Source organism: Oryctolagus cuniculus, chromosome 10 (assembly GCF_964237555.1).
Source record: "Oryctolagus cuniculus chromosome 10, mOryCun1.1, whole genome shotgun sequence".
NCBI classification, from domain to species: Eukaryota; Metazoa; Chordata; class Mammalia; order Lagomorpha; family Leporidae; genus Oryctolagus; species Oryctolagus cuniculus.
Genome location: NC_091441.1, coordinates 27,978,783 through 27,995,719, shown reverse-complemented (window position 1 = coordinate 27,995,719; position 16,937 = coordinate 27,978,783). Strand labels below are relative to the sequence as shown.

General features: G+C 50.9%; 1 protein-coding gene across 4 annotated transcripts in view; it reads right to left on the bottom strand.

The window, feature by feature from the left end:
• The window catches only part of MYO5B (myosin VB), a 324,299-nt gene that overhangs the window by 218,957 nt on the left and 88,405 nt on the right, over positions 1-16,937 (bottom strand). For 2 of the 4 annotated variants that reach the window (XM_070050184.1, XM_070050188.1), the window contains exon 1: positions 5,719-5,878. The exons of 1 other annotated variant lie outside the window; for it this stretch is intronic. In XM_070050184.1, the coding sequence (XP_069906285.1) occupies positions 5,719-5,802 (84 nt within the window). In that variant the 5' untranslated portion in view covers positions 5,803-5,878. Of the gene's footprint in view, positions 1-5,718; positions 5,879-16,937 lie in introns of those variants that run through there. One more of the 4 variants, XM_070050185.1, reaches the window with a different exon arrangement.

Genomic DNA, 16,937 nt, shown 5'->3' with positions numbered 1-16,937 from the left:
TACTGAGGTTCACTTCACCTTGGCTAAAAGCCAGAAGCTATCATCTCAGTGTGGCTGGGCAACAGCCCAGTTCAGGAAGTGCACTTACACCTGCACATGCCTGGGGGTTCTCCTTCACCCAACAGCCAGTTCTTCAGACACCAACTGGGGGACCTCCAATGCTACCTGGAGTCAGCACAGATCCCACAGGCTGGGGCCCAGGCCCACCCGGCTGACCCTCTTGAGACACCAGCTCCAAGTCCCAGATGTCCCCCTGTACCTCCGACCAGCCAAAAACAGGGGTCCCATAACCCCCTCCCTCAGATATTCATAGTTTCCTAGAACAGGCCATAAGATTGTAGGAAACACATTACTAATACTGGTTTATTATAATGGAAACAACTTGGGAACAGCCAGCAAGAAAAGATGCATAGGGCAAGGTACAGGGAAGGTACCCAGAGCCTTGGTGCCCTCCCTTGGCACACCACCCTCCTAGCCCAGTGGGATGGTCAGCAACAGACACTCTGCAAAGCTTTTCGCTTGGACATAGGCATAGGCTGATCATGTCATTAGCCATTGGTGCTTAACCTCCAGCCCCTCTCCCTTCCCCAGAGGTTCAGAGTCAGGAACCCAGGTCCCAACCATGAGCCAAGGCTTTCAGTCCATCGTCACCCACCGGCCAACTCAGAACCACAGAACGCCCCAGCACCGCACGAATACAGTGAACAGCGTCAACAGCTCCCCTGCTCATCCTGCTCAGATAATCCACTACGAGTGGTCTTTTTTCCTAACATACTGAAAGCTTAGAACAACACTTAGAGCTCTCTTCACCATACACAACACCTAGAGGTACCTCTCTCGTTTTCACGGGTGACCCCCTGGCCCACTTATGATGGGAACTTCTCCATGAGGGGAGGGGCAGCCCACATTCGAATGTGAATCTATGTTTATTCCCTCATGGTTAAATAAATCCTGTGTGTGCACACATTGAAAAAAATTACTTAGGAAGCCACAAGCATAACTGGCCAAGTGTTCACACAGCTTATATTCTCTAGAACTTTGTCCAACCTCAAACTGCAACACCTGCAGTAACGGCCAGCTAATAACCAGCCCCACCTTTAAACAAAGACTATCCAGTTACTCCTTCCAGGGACACCAGACATTCACCTGTCACTGCCTTCTCAAAATGACATCACTGGGATAATTAAACTGGCTGAAACTAAGTTACCTGGTGACGTAATCCATCATAAACACATTCAAGATCATGTAACACGGGAGCATGTCTTCGGGCAGAGCCCCTGCCCACAGGGGAGGACAACCACTCAGAGTGGACACCAGCCCTGCTTTAACTGCACGCCCAAGAGGCTGTACTCTCATTGCAGCTGCTGTCCCTGTGACCACGGCTAGTTAACAGAGCAGACATGGGAGGAGACGGGAAAGAGGACACAGTTCCCCTCTCTAGCCACTCCCCCAGAAACACCTCCAGGAGCACTTCAGCACCCATGGGTGGCACGCCCTTGTCACCTACCAGATGCCCCGACGATGCCATAGACTCTGAGCTGACAGTGGCGTCAACGGCATCACTGTACGAGTGGGGAGGCAGAGGGCAGTCTTGTGAGGAATGGTGCAGGCAGAGGGGCCGTGGCCACCTGCCCTTCACAAGCTAAGGCCCGCAGCCCGGGGGTCTCCATCCGAGCTTCAGGATCCCAGCACAGGAGCCTGCGTGGCCTCCCCCAGGAAACCCTTTGCAGTTTCTCCTGGAAGGGTTCTTTCCAGGTTCTTTGTTATATAACTTTGCAAACACATCACACCTTATCCTGGGCATATATGGAGAAGGTCTCATCCCCATCCTAATTAGCAATGCCATGCTAATAAAACATTCTGGGATCCCTTAACTCAAGTTAATATGTAAGCACCCATGTGGCAGGTGCCAGGAGTCACATGGACAATGAAGACATGATCCCTGGATGAGCCACTGCTCTCAGATCTTGGCTTCTCTCCCCAGTCCTTGGAGCACACACAGCGGCACGTTGTAGACACCTATCAATTGTGCGACAAGCCCAAAGGTATTAACAGATGCTCAAATATTTGTCCTTAAAGAAACACCAAGACATGTGCATAAGAATTAGGCCCTCCATACTGGCTTGCTGAGACAGGTGTTTGGTGTGGTGGTTAAGATCCTGCTTGGATGGCCAGCACCGTGGCTCACTAGGCTAATCCTCCACCTTGCAGCGCCGGCACACCGGGTTCTAGTCTCAGTCGGGGCGCCGGATTCTGTCCCGGTTGCCCCTCTTCCAGGCCAGCTCTCTGCTGTGGCCCGGGAGTGCAGTGGAGGATGGCCTAAGTACTTGGGCCCTGCACCCCATGGGAGACCAGGATAAGTACCTGGCTCCTGCCATCGGATCAGCGCAGTGAGCCAGCCACAGCGCGCCAGCCATGGCGGCCATTGGAGGGTGAACCAACGGCAAAAGGACGACCTTTCTCTCTGTCTCTCTCTCTCACTGTCCACTCTGCCTGTCAAATAAAAAAAAATCCTGCTTGGATGGGCCAGCACTGTGGCATAATGGGCTAAGCCTCTGCCTACAGTGCCAGCATCACCATATGGATGCTGAGTCCTGGCTGCTCCTCTTCTGATCCAGCTCTCTGCTATGGCCTGGGAAAGCAGAAGATGGCTCAAATGCTTGGATCCTTGTACGCACGTGGGAGACCCAGAAGAAGTTCCTGGCTCCAGATCAGCTCTGACCACTGTGGCCATTTGAGGAGTGAACCAACAGATGGAAGCACTGTCTTACTCTGTAACTCTACCTCTCAAAAAAGACGCTGCTTGGGACAACCAATACCCTTTTGCCAGGGTGTCTGGGTTCGAGTCCCAGCTCTGCTCCAATTCTACCTTCCCGCTGCTGTGCACCCTGGGAGGCAGCAAGTGAAGACTCCAGTAGCTGGGTCCCCGCCACCCATGTGGGAAACCCGGATTGAGTTCCAACTTCTGGATTAAGTCTGGCACAGCACCAGATATTGCAGGCATATGGGGAGTGAAGCAGAGGATGCAAGGTCTGTCTCTACCTTTCAAATAAATTAAAAATTAAGAGACCAGCACTGTGGCATTATAGGTTAAGCATCTGCCTGTGGCACAGGCATTCCAAACAGGTGCCTGTTCGGGTCCCGGCTGTTCCACTTCCAATCCAGCTCCCTGCTATGGCCTGGGAAAGCAGTAGAAGATGGCCCATGTGCTAGGGCCCCCGCACCCACACAGGAAATATGGAAGAAGCTCCTGGCTCCTGGCTTTGGATTGGCCCAGTTCTGGCCATTGTAACCATTTGGGGAGTGAACCAGCACATGGAAGATTCTTTGTCAATCTTCAATAAATTTAAATAAACTAATCTTTAAAAGAAAAAAAAAAAAACAGAAAAAAGTCTAGAGGTCTTATACCTACAGGTGGAGATCGAATCCAGGAAAGCAAATCAGCTGGCCAAGGGAGCCCATGTGAACAGTCAACTTACAGGAACACCAGATGTAAACAGACTGTTTTTATGCCATTAAATATTGGGTTGGCTTGTATGCAGCAATTAAAAAAAAAAAGTGGACTCTTCCAATGTCCCCAAATCAGACTGACTGGCAGCATAGTGAACAACAGAAATAACCCACCATCATAGCACACCTGGACCCTTGGGTCTGACCATGGGGAGCAATCTAACCACCAGGCCATCGACCTCGCGTGTACTCAACACCATCACACCACAGCAGCCTGGACCAGCTCCTACTACTGCAGCTGTCTCACAACATTCAGACAGCACCATTCTTAAGATGCAACCATGCTGGAGTCTGCCATCTTCAAAGTGTCTTTAATGATTGCCTGTTTACTCCTCCATCTGCTCTGGGACTCCACTGCGGATAAACTGACATCCTAGAGACTTGTTACACAGCAGAATGTCATGGCAAACACATCCCACTTACCTGCATGTGTCCGTCACCTCGGCAGACATCAGCAAAGACCATGAACTACACATGGAAAAATAGCGAAAGAGGCCCAGGCGTTCACTGGGTAGGCCTGAGTTATGAGGCCAAGGGCAACCATTGGCTGTGAACCAGTATGACCCTGAGGCAGCTCTACAGGAAGTAAGGCCACCCGTGTGCAAAGTACAGGTGATGCCAGGTGCGGAAAGTCCAGAGGAGAAAAAGCCTTGAGGCCTCTGCCTGGCTCCGGGGGGGAGGAACAAAGAAGTAGTAAGCAAAACCACAGGAGGAGAGAGGAAGGCAGGCAGGCCCAAGAGCAGTGGGGCAGCACAGCCCCAGCAGCTCAGAAGTGGCAGATTCTTTGAGCTGGAGATCAAGAAAGGTTTCATGGAAGCAGTGACCTGCGGGCACCTCTTGTATGGACACGCAGGATACGCACACACAGAGGCAGAAGGGGCAGGCCCGGCAGACAGACCAGAGGCTGCGGGGAGGGGGAAGCCTGCGCCAGGCCGGCTGCGGGCCTGATGTGCAAAGGCAGGCAGAAGGAAAAGTCGGGATTACAGGTGACGACAGAGGACCCCACACGCCCTGCGGGGCAGAGGCGGCTGCACGCTGTGGGTGCAGGGTAACTTAAAGTTTCTGACCCAAAGGTGAGACCCAGCAGGAAGCTTCCTGGAGCAAAGACCCGTGGGAACAGCCGCCACACCCCCGAAGAGCAAGTGATGGGGGCTCCGGTATGGCCACCCCCAGACACAGCTTCAGTACAGGGGGCAACACCGGTGAAACCTGAAGCAAACTCTGCCAGGTAACTTTAAAATCTTTAGAACCACCACCATGTGCCCCTCTGGTTAACTCCAGGTCAGCTCTTCAAGAATAAAGCTGTTACAGCCATGGAAATTTTTTTAAAAATCTGCATGCGACAGACTCTTGCACAACCTGTAGTTTCGCCCTCCTTGGAGGTCCAGCTCAAGACTGTTCTTTCAGAAATTACCCATGTTCACTGACCGCCTGGACTATGCATTTGAACACACTGCCATTTAAAATGTATGCATTCATACATGTATAATTGATTTTCTCCAGCTCCCAGGGATGATTGATAGCCCAGCGTTCATTTCATGCTGTCTGTTCCAGTCGCTGCTTTGCATATCTTATCTGCCCGTCTGGATCATACACGTCTTTTGAGGAAGGTTTGCACTGCATCCATCTTTGGTTCTCCCAAAACACCTGGCCCAACAGAAGGCATAGGCTACAGCCTGGTGAACGGACTTCTACGGCTTCCAGCCTCAGGAGTACCATTTGAGCAGAAGAGGCTCCTGAAATACCATCTTAGCCAAATAACCTTCGGGAAGGCAAGTCAGTTTCCTTTTATAGCGCTTTTAGAAATTTTTTTCTGAACCTCAATCTATAGGAATCTGTCTTCAAGGTGGAAAGAAAAGCAAACTCAACTCTCCCCTGTGAGGGACATTAACAAAGGGCACCCACGTCAGACAGACTCATGTCCACCCGGGAGAATGAGCCCATTGCTCACTGTCAGACTCCAGGACACAACAGTGAGAGGCACTAACTCATCACGACTCTCACACATCCACCCTGGAGCCAACAACCGACACTCACACACGCCACCGTGGGCAAGCACGGGGAACGGCTCCACCCACTGGGCTGGCTTTTCTGCTAAGGTTCTCGCTAGTGGTGCCCACCCACCTTTTCAATGTTCTTGGAGACTTCTTGAAATCAACGTTCTTAAAAAAGCCATTTTTAAAGATCAAAGTAAATTGAGTTGTCTACCTTGTTACATGCTGAAGTCCTCCTAGGACTGACCTGCTGTGGGAGGCGACACAGTCCGGGGGGGCTACTCCCATTGGGACCCATCCCAAAAATAGCCTCATTCTATGACCACTTCCCCTGCCACACAGCCCCACATTCTCCTGGAGTGCCCAGGGCTTCCTTGATCAATAGGCAAACAAGTTGTGCTCCAAGTTCTACATCTGGAACCCAGAATTCACCTTTTCCATGGAAACAATCCTAGAAGTGCTAGGTCTCCAAGACAGCCCACACGGTGAACACGCTTCTGTGAGGAAGTGCATTTCAAATCACTCACCTACAGGGATCTACCTGGGCAGCCCTATGCCACCAGCATAAAAGGACTCCCCCCAGTTTGGAGCAGCCCAGCCTGAAAATTGGCAGGGCATCAGCCCCACTGTGCATAAAGGCACCCTGCGGCCACCTGCCACCTCAAAGGAACTGGAAGAAAGCCCTCCACTGTCACTTAAACACACTGGAGGGTATAAAGTATTAAGTATCTGGCAGCCCATCCCACACAGCTGTGATTAATCACTTAGTACTTACTAACACACACAGATCTCATCCCTTAACCCTCACAGCTGTCCCACCAGGTTGGTGTACCAGAGAACTTGACGCACCTAAAGCAAAAAGCCCCTGGTGCCTGCCAACCTTAACCCCCTTCTGGCAACTCTCCTGCATTCTTTCCACCCCTGGGGGCTGCTTTCATCACCCCGGAGGAAGAACTCGGTGTGTCTAGGCAGCCATTTGGTTTTCAAGTGACCCACGGCCTCCAGAGCCACCTGACCAGCAGACCCTGCCACCCACAGCTCGGCGCCCCTACTTCTGTTCAGAGACTGCCTGCAGCTTCAGACTGAAACTCCCGCTTGCATACGGGTCTGAAGTGAAAATTTCCTGAAGCTTTTCATACTAACAACACTCTAAAGGGCAAAAAGGACAAAAATAGGACCAGAGAAGGCACACTTTTGGCCAAGAGCATGACAATGCAGTGAAGCCAACCTCAGAACTCTAGGAGAAACAGGGGACCAGTGTGATCACCCAGCCAGGACCGCCCCACGGTGAGCTGCCGCTGGATCTACAGCCAAGCCCTCTGCCTGCAGATCTAAGCTATTTCAGGGCTGCTGCTTCCCAAGATTCTAGCATCTGTTATGCTTCTGCAGGTTTCTAATTTCAGCTGCAGAGACAGAGTCCAGGAAATGAGGCAGACACATCTAAGGGCCTGCAGAAACAAAGAGAAGAATCCAAATGAATAAGTGCCTGCCTTGAAGGGATTGCAAATAAAAGGCTCTGAGATGGAAAGAAAAGATTACAGGAAGAAAATGACAGGCAGCGGGAATGAGAAACACAGCAACAGACACTGCCCAAAGCTGAAATCCTGAAGACTCACGAAGCCGAGCAGCAGTGATGGGAGTGGCGTTAAAGGCAGGGCTGGACCTTGCACAGGGAAGTGAACAGAGGCGGCTCAGCAGGGTGGAGGAACGAGCCCCAGGTCGCAGGCATACCCAGGAGGAAGACTGGAGTCTCACACATTTCACTAGAGCAGGCGGAGTTTGCAGCCCTTGGCTGTAATCTGTTTTTAATGAAAAAGCAGCTGATCCTCTCCAAGTGCTATACAAGGCTGTAAAGGCACTGGGGTTCCAGGAACCCCAACTTTGAGGCTTTCCAACAAGGTGGTAATTTCCTAACAAGCTGCAAACGTGAGTGAATGTCAGTGGCACTGGCGCGGGTCTGATACTGTATAAAGCAGAAACTGAGCACATTACCGAGATATGCTATTAGCTGCCCTAGTGAAGCAGTGAAGAGATGTCAGAAGTGCTGAGCTCAGGGGCTGGCACGCCGCCATAATGGGTTCAGCCACCGCCTGCAACGCCACCATCCCATGGATGACAGTTGGCGTCTCCGCTGCTCCACTTTCAATCCGGCTCCCTGCTAATGTGCCTGGGAAAACAGGAGATGGCTGAAGTCCTCAGACACCTGCATCTACGTGGGCGACCCGGATAAACCAGGGGATGAAGATTTCTCTCCATCCCTAATTCTGTCATTCAAATTACACAAAAGAAAAAAATGGACAAAGTTGACAGCATTCAAAAAGGCTTTCCATAAACAAGTTTTAACACTCGAAGAAATCCTTACAGAGAAAAGTTTCATATCATCCTCAATGCTATTATAAATCAGGGAGAAAATATAAGCCATAAATAGGAAATTCACCCGAGAAATACAAGGAGCCAATAAAGATGAAGATACTTTACGTAGGATTCAAGAAATGACCATTAAATGATGTGCTGTCATTTTTAAACTTACGAGCTGTGTTTTTAAAAAAAGAACTGAAAGATTGGCGACACCAAGAAGGGTGTGGGCACGATCATGTTATCAGAACAGCAAATGGATGGCACCTGGAGAGGAACCTAGGCCCAGTCCAGCAACTGCTCCTGCCAACATGCCAGCTTGGGAACGAAGCGGCAAACACGGATGCTAAACGTGGGACGGTTTGTAACAGCAGAAAAGGAGAACGGGCCATGACACCTTTCAGCAGTGGGGCCAGATCGTCACGCAGTCACTTCCAGGCCAATCCGGTAGTCACCGACAGGTAGCCAGCTAACACATACTGATTTGGGATGACAAATGCGGTAGAGGAACTGAAAACACAAGCTACAAAATGTTGCATCCAGTGTGATCCTTGTCTTGCATGAGCAACTCCATCCGTCTATGGGTACACACAGCAGAGGGCCAGTCTGGGAAGGTTCACGGCAAAACAGCGTCTCACTGAGCAGGTGCACTTCGAAGAAGGGAGGAAATGTTAAGAAAAACAGCAGGACTACCGCATTTCTCATTGCTTCTGCCTTTTCCCCATTTTCTACAATACTCATGAGTTCTACTGTAGTCAGAACGAAAGAAAAAAAACCTGGTGATTTCCAAACAAAACAAAAAACAAGGCCTCACTCTGAGGGAGGGAGGGAGGGACGGAGCTTTTGACACGACCCTGGCTTGTTCTACTCTACTGCCCCATGAGAACTTTCAGCCAAACGGCAAAGAGAACCCACGTGCCGATCAACGTCGCTTTGCTCAGACAAGAGACAAGGTGCTCCGGCACCTCCTCGCCCACCAGCCTGGCGCACAGCACCTGATGCCTCTCCACGCAGTGCCAGCTCCTGCCACTGTCTGGCCACCGAAACCTGCAGCTGCGCTGGGCTCCCGGCGCCCCAGCCCTTCCCTGCTTAGCTCCTCCCACAGCCAGCCCCTCCCCAAGGCACCATTATCAGAAAAATGTGCTTCTGACAAAGCCACAGAGCCTCTGGGTGCTGCTGCCCTGGCACGGCTGGCAGCGCCACCGGTGAAAGCAAGTGGAAGTGACTGCCTGTGCCTCCTTGCACTCTGGCCTGCAGGGAACCCTTGAGATGAACAGACTCCAGCAAGAGCCTGTGAATAAAACGATTCAAGCCAGCTTCCTCATAGTGACACCTGTGCTCCTCCCTGGCCGCGCAGTGCTGCTCGCTCAGATGTTGAAGCAGATGTGGGTACAGTGGTCTGACGCACAGGAGGCTGGGCCCAGTGCCTCGTGGGAGGCATGCATGGGGCAGACGTGTTTTCACTGAGCCACAGACCCATCTATCCGGTCTCCACTGCTAACAAGGAGGAGCAGCCGTGAGGCTGGCTGGGTTTTTGGAAAAACGGTCTAAAATCACTGAACAGGCACAGCTAAGAGAATGAAGCCCAGGACCTCAGGCTGACCTGAGCTGCCTACCTGGAACACCCACATGGGCAATGCCCTGCGTACTGGGCCTACATGTGTTAACACAGCCAGCAGAGCTCAGTCCTCCCAACCCAAGTGATGCCGCCGAAAGCGCTCCTCTGAGGGTCCCATGTGCCACTCAGGGTCAGAATGGTCCCACAAACCACTGGGAAGTCAGAGGTGAGTCCATCCCAAACTTGGTGAACAGGTAGGTCAACATCATTCCCCTCCCAGCCTAATGGTCCCCAGGCACTCAGGTCACCAAACTCAGAACCTTTGCAAACACTCCTCTGCCTCATCCCCTCGTCTAACCAGGATGATCAACTCATCACCCAAATGAGAACCCTTCTGAGGGTGAAAGCAGAAACTTCTAACCTTAGGTTAAGCCTCCTGAGGGGCAGGTGTTGTGGCACAGCAGGTTAAGCCATACTGGGGACACCCAAATTCCACGTCAGAGCTCAAAGTTCAAGGTCTAGCTGCTCCACTTCTGATCCAGCTTCCTGCTGATGTGTCTGGGAAAGCAGAGGTGATGGACCAAGTACTCAAGTTCCTGCCAACTACTTGGGAGACCCACAGAGGGTTCCTAGTTCCTGGCTTCAGCCTGGCCCAGCCCCTGTCTACTGCAGGCATTCGAGGAGTGATGTAAGATCTAACAGTCCACCTTCCAAATAAACATTTATAAAAAATGAAAGCACATTTAATGGTTTTGACCTACAGAGAAGTGCCATGTGACTCCCCTATGCTGGGACTGAGGAATGAAGCAGGCATCTCCAGGGCAAACCAGGACACGTGGTCACCCGGCAGCATCCAAGCCACTCTTGAAGCCTTTCACACCAGCCATCTGAAGCATCTCAGTTCATGTGTTTATTTTTTGCTTTTTCCCCCGTTAGGCTCTGAGTGCCAGTCTCCCTGCCTTCAGCGTCTCTCCCCTCCATCTCCATCTCCAATACCCGGCAGCTACACCTTCAAAACTTGGATCCAGACATGACATTCCCAGTTCAAGAAGGATCCGTGGCTAAGGCCGAAATTCCTAGCCTGTACCCAAGGCCGCCAGGGCTCCAGGTTTCTGCTGGTCACCATTTCCATCCTTTCTTTAGGCTGATTTTAATCACATGCCCGGTTGGCCTGGTCTAAGTCAGGTCACTCAAAATATGCACAAGTCTTTGGCCACTGGCTTGGTTCACAATGTGTACTTTAAAAAAAAAAAAAAAAGATTATTTGAAAGTCAGAGTTGCGCAGAGAGAGAGAGACAGAGACGGGGGGGGGGGGGAGGTCTTCCATCCGCTGGTTCACTCCCCAGGTGGCTGCAATGGCCGGAGCTGTGCCAATCTGAAGCCAGGAGCTTGTTCCAGGTCCCCTACACAGGTGCAGGGGCCCAAGCACTTGGGCCATCTTTTATTGCTTTCTCAGGCCATAGAAGAGAGCTGGATCAGAAGTGGAACAGCCAGGACTTGAACCAGAGCCCACATGGGATGCCAGCACTGCAGGCAGTGGCTTTACCCTCTATGCCACAGCACCGGCCTCTACAATGCATATTCTTAAAAATAAAAACAATCAACTGCCCCCTATTCTTGCCTTTCTGTTTCTGTCTGTCCCCAAGTACTTCCCCAAGTCTCTAGTTTCCCACCAGTCCCAAGGGCTCAACACAGCATTCTTGATGGTTCTGTGGCTTGGCCACAATAGACCCTAACACCTCTGCACAATGTCTGCTCCCAGACACTCTGGGAGGCCCCGGTTGGGCCAGCACAGATCCTCCTGCCTCACCTGGACCTGCCCACAAGGCCAGGGTCTGTGATGGGTGTGGCTCCAGCTACACAAAGAGAAGCTATTTCCACACTGCACCACATGGGTCCAATGGAATGACTCCACTTCCTGAGCCAGCCCCCAGAGTTCCTAGATACTGTTGCAGATAGGGTGTTCTCAACAATACATCCTCCTCCTCCACTGCTTAACACTGTCCCCACACCTATTTCCCCACACTTCATTGCCCCCACCTCTGAGTGCCTACAGCCCTTTGTGGTCTCGCAACAGCCAGAGCTTCCTGGCTCATCCTCATGGCTCTGTGTCCTTGCTGAGGACAGACGACACTGAGCCCTGCCATTCTTTTGCTTTCCCATCCTTGTATACAATTTAGCCCATCAAAAGTTCCCAATAAAGACTTATCTAATTGTACTAATAAAACATGCCTGGTCTGGGTATAACTTGTAAAACGTCTATGAACTTCATCGTAAGAGGGGTTCCCAAACATCTTGGGCAATCAAGAGTTGTTAGAACAGTCCTGAAGTGACTTCACTCAACAACAAAGCGAGTTCCCCATCTGTTAAAGAGCATCACCGTAGAGTAGCAGAGTGTGGGGTTGATTCCCCAGGCAATGAGCCCTACAGACGTGTACACGGCAAAGAATGAAACGGCAGGTTCTGAATAGGAGCCGTGAAGTGACCTAAGTTGCTGTGCGTGGAGAAGAGTAAACCTCTCTACAAGTCTCAAGCCTTACTAAGTCTCTAGGCAAACCCTCTATGGCTTAATGAGCAAGAGTTGGTGGCATCAAGGAGCCAGAACAGGGGACCACAGTTGGAGCAGAGAATGAAACAGGAGACAGTACAACCTGGGGCTTGCAAAGTCACCAGCCAGGAAACTGATACTCATCCCACACCCCAAGGGAAACTAGGCCAAAGAGACTCGTGTGTGTGTGTGTGTGTGTGTGTGTGTGTGTGTGAGAGAGAGAGAGAGAGAGAGAGAGAGAGAGAGAGAGAGAGAGAGAGAGACACCACATACAAGGTCCAGGTGAGAGGTCACCAATCAGAATCAGTTAATCATTCTCTGAAAATCAAGTACATACTTAGACATTGCCTCCACAACACAATTTGCTCATCTGTAACATTCTCCATGCAGTAGGCCAGCGCGGGGGTTGACTTAGGGGCGTACTTTGACAACAGCTACCACTGAGCTATTCCTGGAGATGCTCCATTCCTGGGCACATTGCTTACATCACTTAGGGGCAAAGTGTCAACTGGCCAGTGTTGCTTTGGACTGGTAGGCTCAGAACCCAGTTGCCCTATGGATTCCAAGTATCATATCCACACTGGATGTCTTGAATGCCATCGAAAATCAGAACTCAATTATCCAAATTCTAGACTAATTGTTGTGACTTAAGAAAACATAAGAAAAATACTGTCCTTACTCTAAGTAGCCCGCACTGTACAACCTGGCCTTGAAAACGGGTAACTATTGAATTGCACATTACAAATGAGGAGCACAGTAACATGGGGCCTGGATTAACTGGAACAGGCTTCCAGAGGCAGTGGGGTTTACAATGCAAGCAAAGGGCCTTTAAGGCAAAATGAAGTGACATAATAGACAAAGCTACTATAACTTAGAGTTGTAAGCTCCTTCTCAGGACCATGTGACAACTCACAAACCTATGTTCTAGGAGTCCAGTAACCCAGGTGCTCACCAAAGTTAACTCAGCGGCCCAAAGAAACCCCTCCCAGAGGAGAGCATTTCAGAAGATGGATCCTCTCTGATCCACACAGACCAGCTCCTGAGGAGAACTCAGAGGCACTGAGGCCACCTGCCCCTTGGGCACCTGTCAGCCCCAAACCTGCCGCCAAAATTATAGACCTGTATGTCCCCTGGAAGAGCCTGAAGAATGGGTCCCAGGGGCCTCCCCAGGAAGCAAGGACAAGAGCAGGGCCATCCTCAGCCACTTCAGGCCCAGGTTGCCCACTTCATGTACACTTACTGCACCTTCTCCAACCACAGACTCACCCAGAATTCCTCAACACAATCTGAAAATGTGCAACTCTAACCTGAGGTATACCTATGCTCTTATCTTTCATATACGCTACTGTTCAGAATTAAAAGTTTTAATCGCACTTACATTTACATAAACATATTATATACTTACAAGCACATATATATTACTTACATGAATATATATATATAAGGACACAGGCATATGCACACACATATTTTTTAAAAACCAAAATGCACGCCAAGCAGCAGCGGGAGATAGGTTTGGACATGAAGTGACAGATCATGAAGCTTCCAGACACAGGAAGCACCAGAGGTTGCAGAGCAGGGAAGTGACACACACAGACTGTGCTTCAGGACAGTTTCTCCGGGAAAGGGACACGCATAGTGGCCAAGGGGCCAGGACGAACAGGAGTCTCACAAGCTGCCTGCGGCTCCTTCCACTCCCGAAGGCCTGGCTCAGATGCAGAGCCCCCAGCCTTGCCTCAGAAGTAAAATGCAGTCACTGGTTGGATTCTCACCTCTAACCGTTCATACACAAGAACCTTACTCTAAAGTGAGAGGTTCTCAACCAAGGGTGATCTTGACCTCCTAGAAACACGTGGCGAGGTCTGAACACATTTTTAGTTGAATTTGGAGCTGTTTAAGATTAACTCATTTATTTCAAACTCTGAGTTATGCAGAGAGAGAAGGAGAGGCAGAGAAGTCTTCCATCTGCTGGTTCACTCCCCAATTGGCCGCAATGGCTGGAGCTGGGCTGATCTGAAGCCAGGAGCTTCCTCTGGGTCTCCCAGGTAGGTGCAGGGGTCCAAGGACTTGGGCCATCTTCCACTGCTTTCCCACGCTTTAGCAGAGATCTGGATCAGAAGTGGGGCAGCTGGGACTCAAACCGGTGCTCATATGGGATACTGGCATTGCAGTTGGTGGCTTTACCCGCTATACCACAGCACCGGCCCATGGAGCTGCTTGTAAATGGTGGTGATGGGGTTTCATGCACTCCAGCAGTTATTCTTAAGTGCATTTGCAGATTCACTGAGAAGTATGTAATACCTCATAGTTCCCTTCCCTACACAGCCAAGTGGCTTCACCAAAGCTAGCAGCCATTCTAACTGCACACAAACCCTATTCTCCACCAAAGGGTCTAATGCAATATAGACAAGTACTTGACAGGGCCTGCCACGGGCTTACTGGGCCAGTTCAAGACACCGGACACAGCCAAGCTCTGCAGTCCACATGGACCCTCAGGGTCCTACAGCAACCTTGAGGGATTTGACTTCTACAGGACGGCAGGCACCTCCCACGTGCAGAAAGCCCTGGCAGTCCAAGCTGGGGGAACAGCATGCCATGACGTGCATGAGCGGTTCAACGACAGACCAGTGGAGCGTAATTTCCTTTCTACATGCACACATCTGTCCTGATGCTCACTAGAGTAAATTCTTAAATGACTAATTTACAGTTTCAAGGTTAAAGCCAAGTGTTTTACGAGACATCTGCTTCTCCTGTGTCGGGATCCTGCTTCCCCCCGAGCTGTGACACTGAAGACAGGGAGGCGTGATGCTGGCGGGTGCTGCTCAAAGAGCTCGGGAGGACCTCTCCAGGCTTGGGAATCCCGGCTTCCTTGTGTGCCCGTGAAGCGTCTGCTCCTGCCAGGCCTTCAACAGAGGACCTGAGCAAACGTCATGTGGGGGTGGCCTGTGTGGCATGGAGGGAGGGGGGTTTACTCTCTGCCTGCCATGCTTGCCATCTAGCTCCGACTGTCCCCAAAGCACACAGTGCTGACTGGGCAGGCTCCAGGATGTCGGCTGTTGCTCGGGCATGGTCCCTGAGGCCCAAAGGCCACACACAGTGATCCTCCCTCCTCTTCACTCCCTCCCCTCCAGATCTAGGGGTCAGCAAACCCAGCCAGAGCTGATGGGTTCCCAGTGTTAGGCCCTTTCTCTGCCCCTTGTTTCACAGTGGATGATCAGAACACAGTGAGACTTCGGGATACAGGTGTGGCTCAGGGGAAGCTGGAGCCAATTACTGCCAATTACTGCCAAAGTGGTGGTGGTCCACAAAACATCAACTTGTACCCCTAAGTAAATGCAGTATTTGTCCACTGTACTTCAATAAAGCTAAAAGATGAAAGGCAGCACAGGGGAGAGGGGTGCTTAGTGAGGCAGAAGTCAGACTCTGTAATTGTTACCTTAAGTCCTGGGCAATCTTGACCACCACCTATTGAAACAAACTAAACCCAGGGGCCGGCGCTGTGGCACAGCGGGTTAATGCCCTGACCTGAAGCACCAGCATCCCATAGGGGCAATGGTTCAAGACCTGGCTGCTCCACTTCCAATCCAGCTCTCTGCTGTGGCCTGGGAAAGCAGCAGAAGATGGCCCAAGTCCTTGGGTTCCTGCACCCATGTGGGAGACCTGGAAGAAGCTCCTGGCTTCAGGTCGGCTCAGCTCCGGCCATTGCGGCCAATTGGGGAGTGAACCAGCAGATGGAAGACCTCTCTCTCCTTCTCTCACTGCCTGTCCTCTCTCTGTGAACTCTGACTTTCAAATAAATAAATCTTAAAAAAAAAAAAAAAAATACTAAACCCCCTCCCCAAGTGTTAGGCCCAGGGGGACAAAAAAAAAAAAAAGGCAGGTGGTTGAGAGAAGTCACAGTAGGAATACACAGAAGAACCAGGCAAGGAACCTCCTTGACAATCCCATAGCACATGGACCCCCATGAGAAGCTAGATGGACAGGGTACGAATACGAATGCCCATCACAGCAGTTTTACAGTTAGTAAAGGGAGTGACACAGGACGAAGGCTGCTGCTCCAACCTGGTCCAGCGCAGCCCCTAAGAAGAGAGCACCTGGCTGCCGTGAGTGGTCCAAGGTCCAGGAGCAACAGCATTGACAGCAAGCTAGCTGAAAACGCACACTCTGCAACCCAGCCCAGGTGATGAGAATCTCCCGTATCCAAACAATCGTGCATGCATATTAAAGTCTAAGCTCATCCCACAACCACGAGGCACAAGTATTAGATGGTCTTTCCCAGCCCCGGCTCTTCAAATCCTCTCCTTCCCCTCCCCAGTTTCAGCCTCAGGCTACTAAGAGATTTTTATTTTACCATTTACCAGGAGCAATGAAGGAAGAATCTTTTTCCTTTCTTCATCTGTAATTCGCTCCTGTACTGCAGGAGAGGAGCAGCTAAGCACAAAGATAATGGATTATCAGCGGTGGATTCTGATGTTTTGAAACAGGCCCTCCCTCTCCTGCCCCACCTCACCTCCGGTTCATCCTGTACTCAGAGCCGTGGGCTTGCAGCCTCATGTAGTTAGCCAGCCAAGTAACCCACTCTGTGGGCTCAGCTATGGTGGCATTTTGGCAAAGCCATGACCTCAACCACAAAGTCCTCAATGAGGGTACCGGCTGCTGCCTTGCCATGTTTAAACCACAACTTTAGTCCCCGTTTCTAGGTTTTTCATGTGTACTCTATCGATCCAAACTGTGGAGTCTGAGGAAAGCAAGATACACTCTATCCTAACCCTCCTCAACGTTAGTAGCAATGTCTCAGTCGCATGCTTGTTCAAATTCTTAGGATGGGTTGATTAAATCGCAAATCTTTATAAAGATTCCAGCCAACCACCTAGAAACTCTTCCTAACATTCTACTCATCAATCTTCACAAAGAATAGTTTGCCACCAAGAGCAAGGTGTTCCCAGTGGGTACAGCAGCCACACAGCACCAT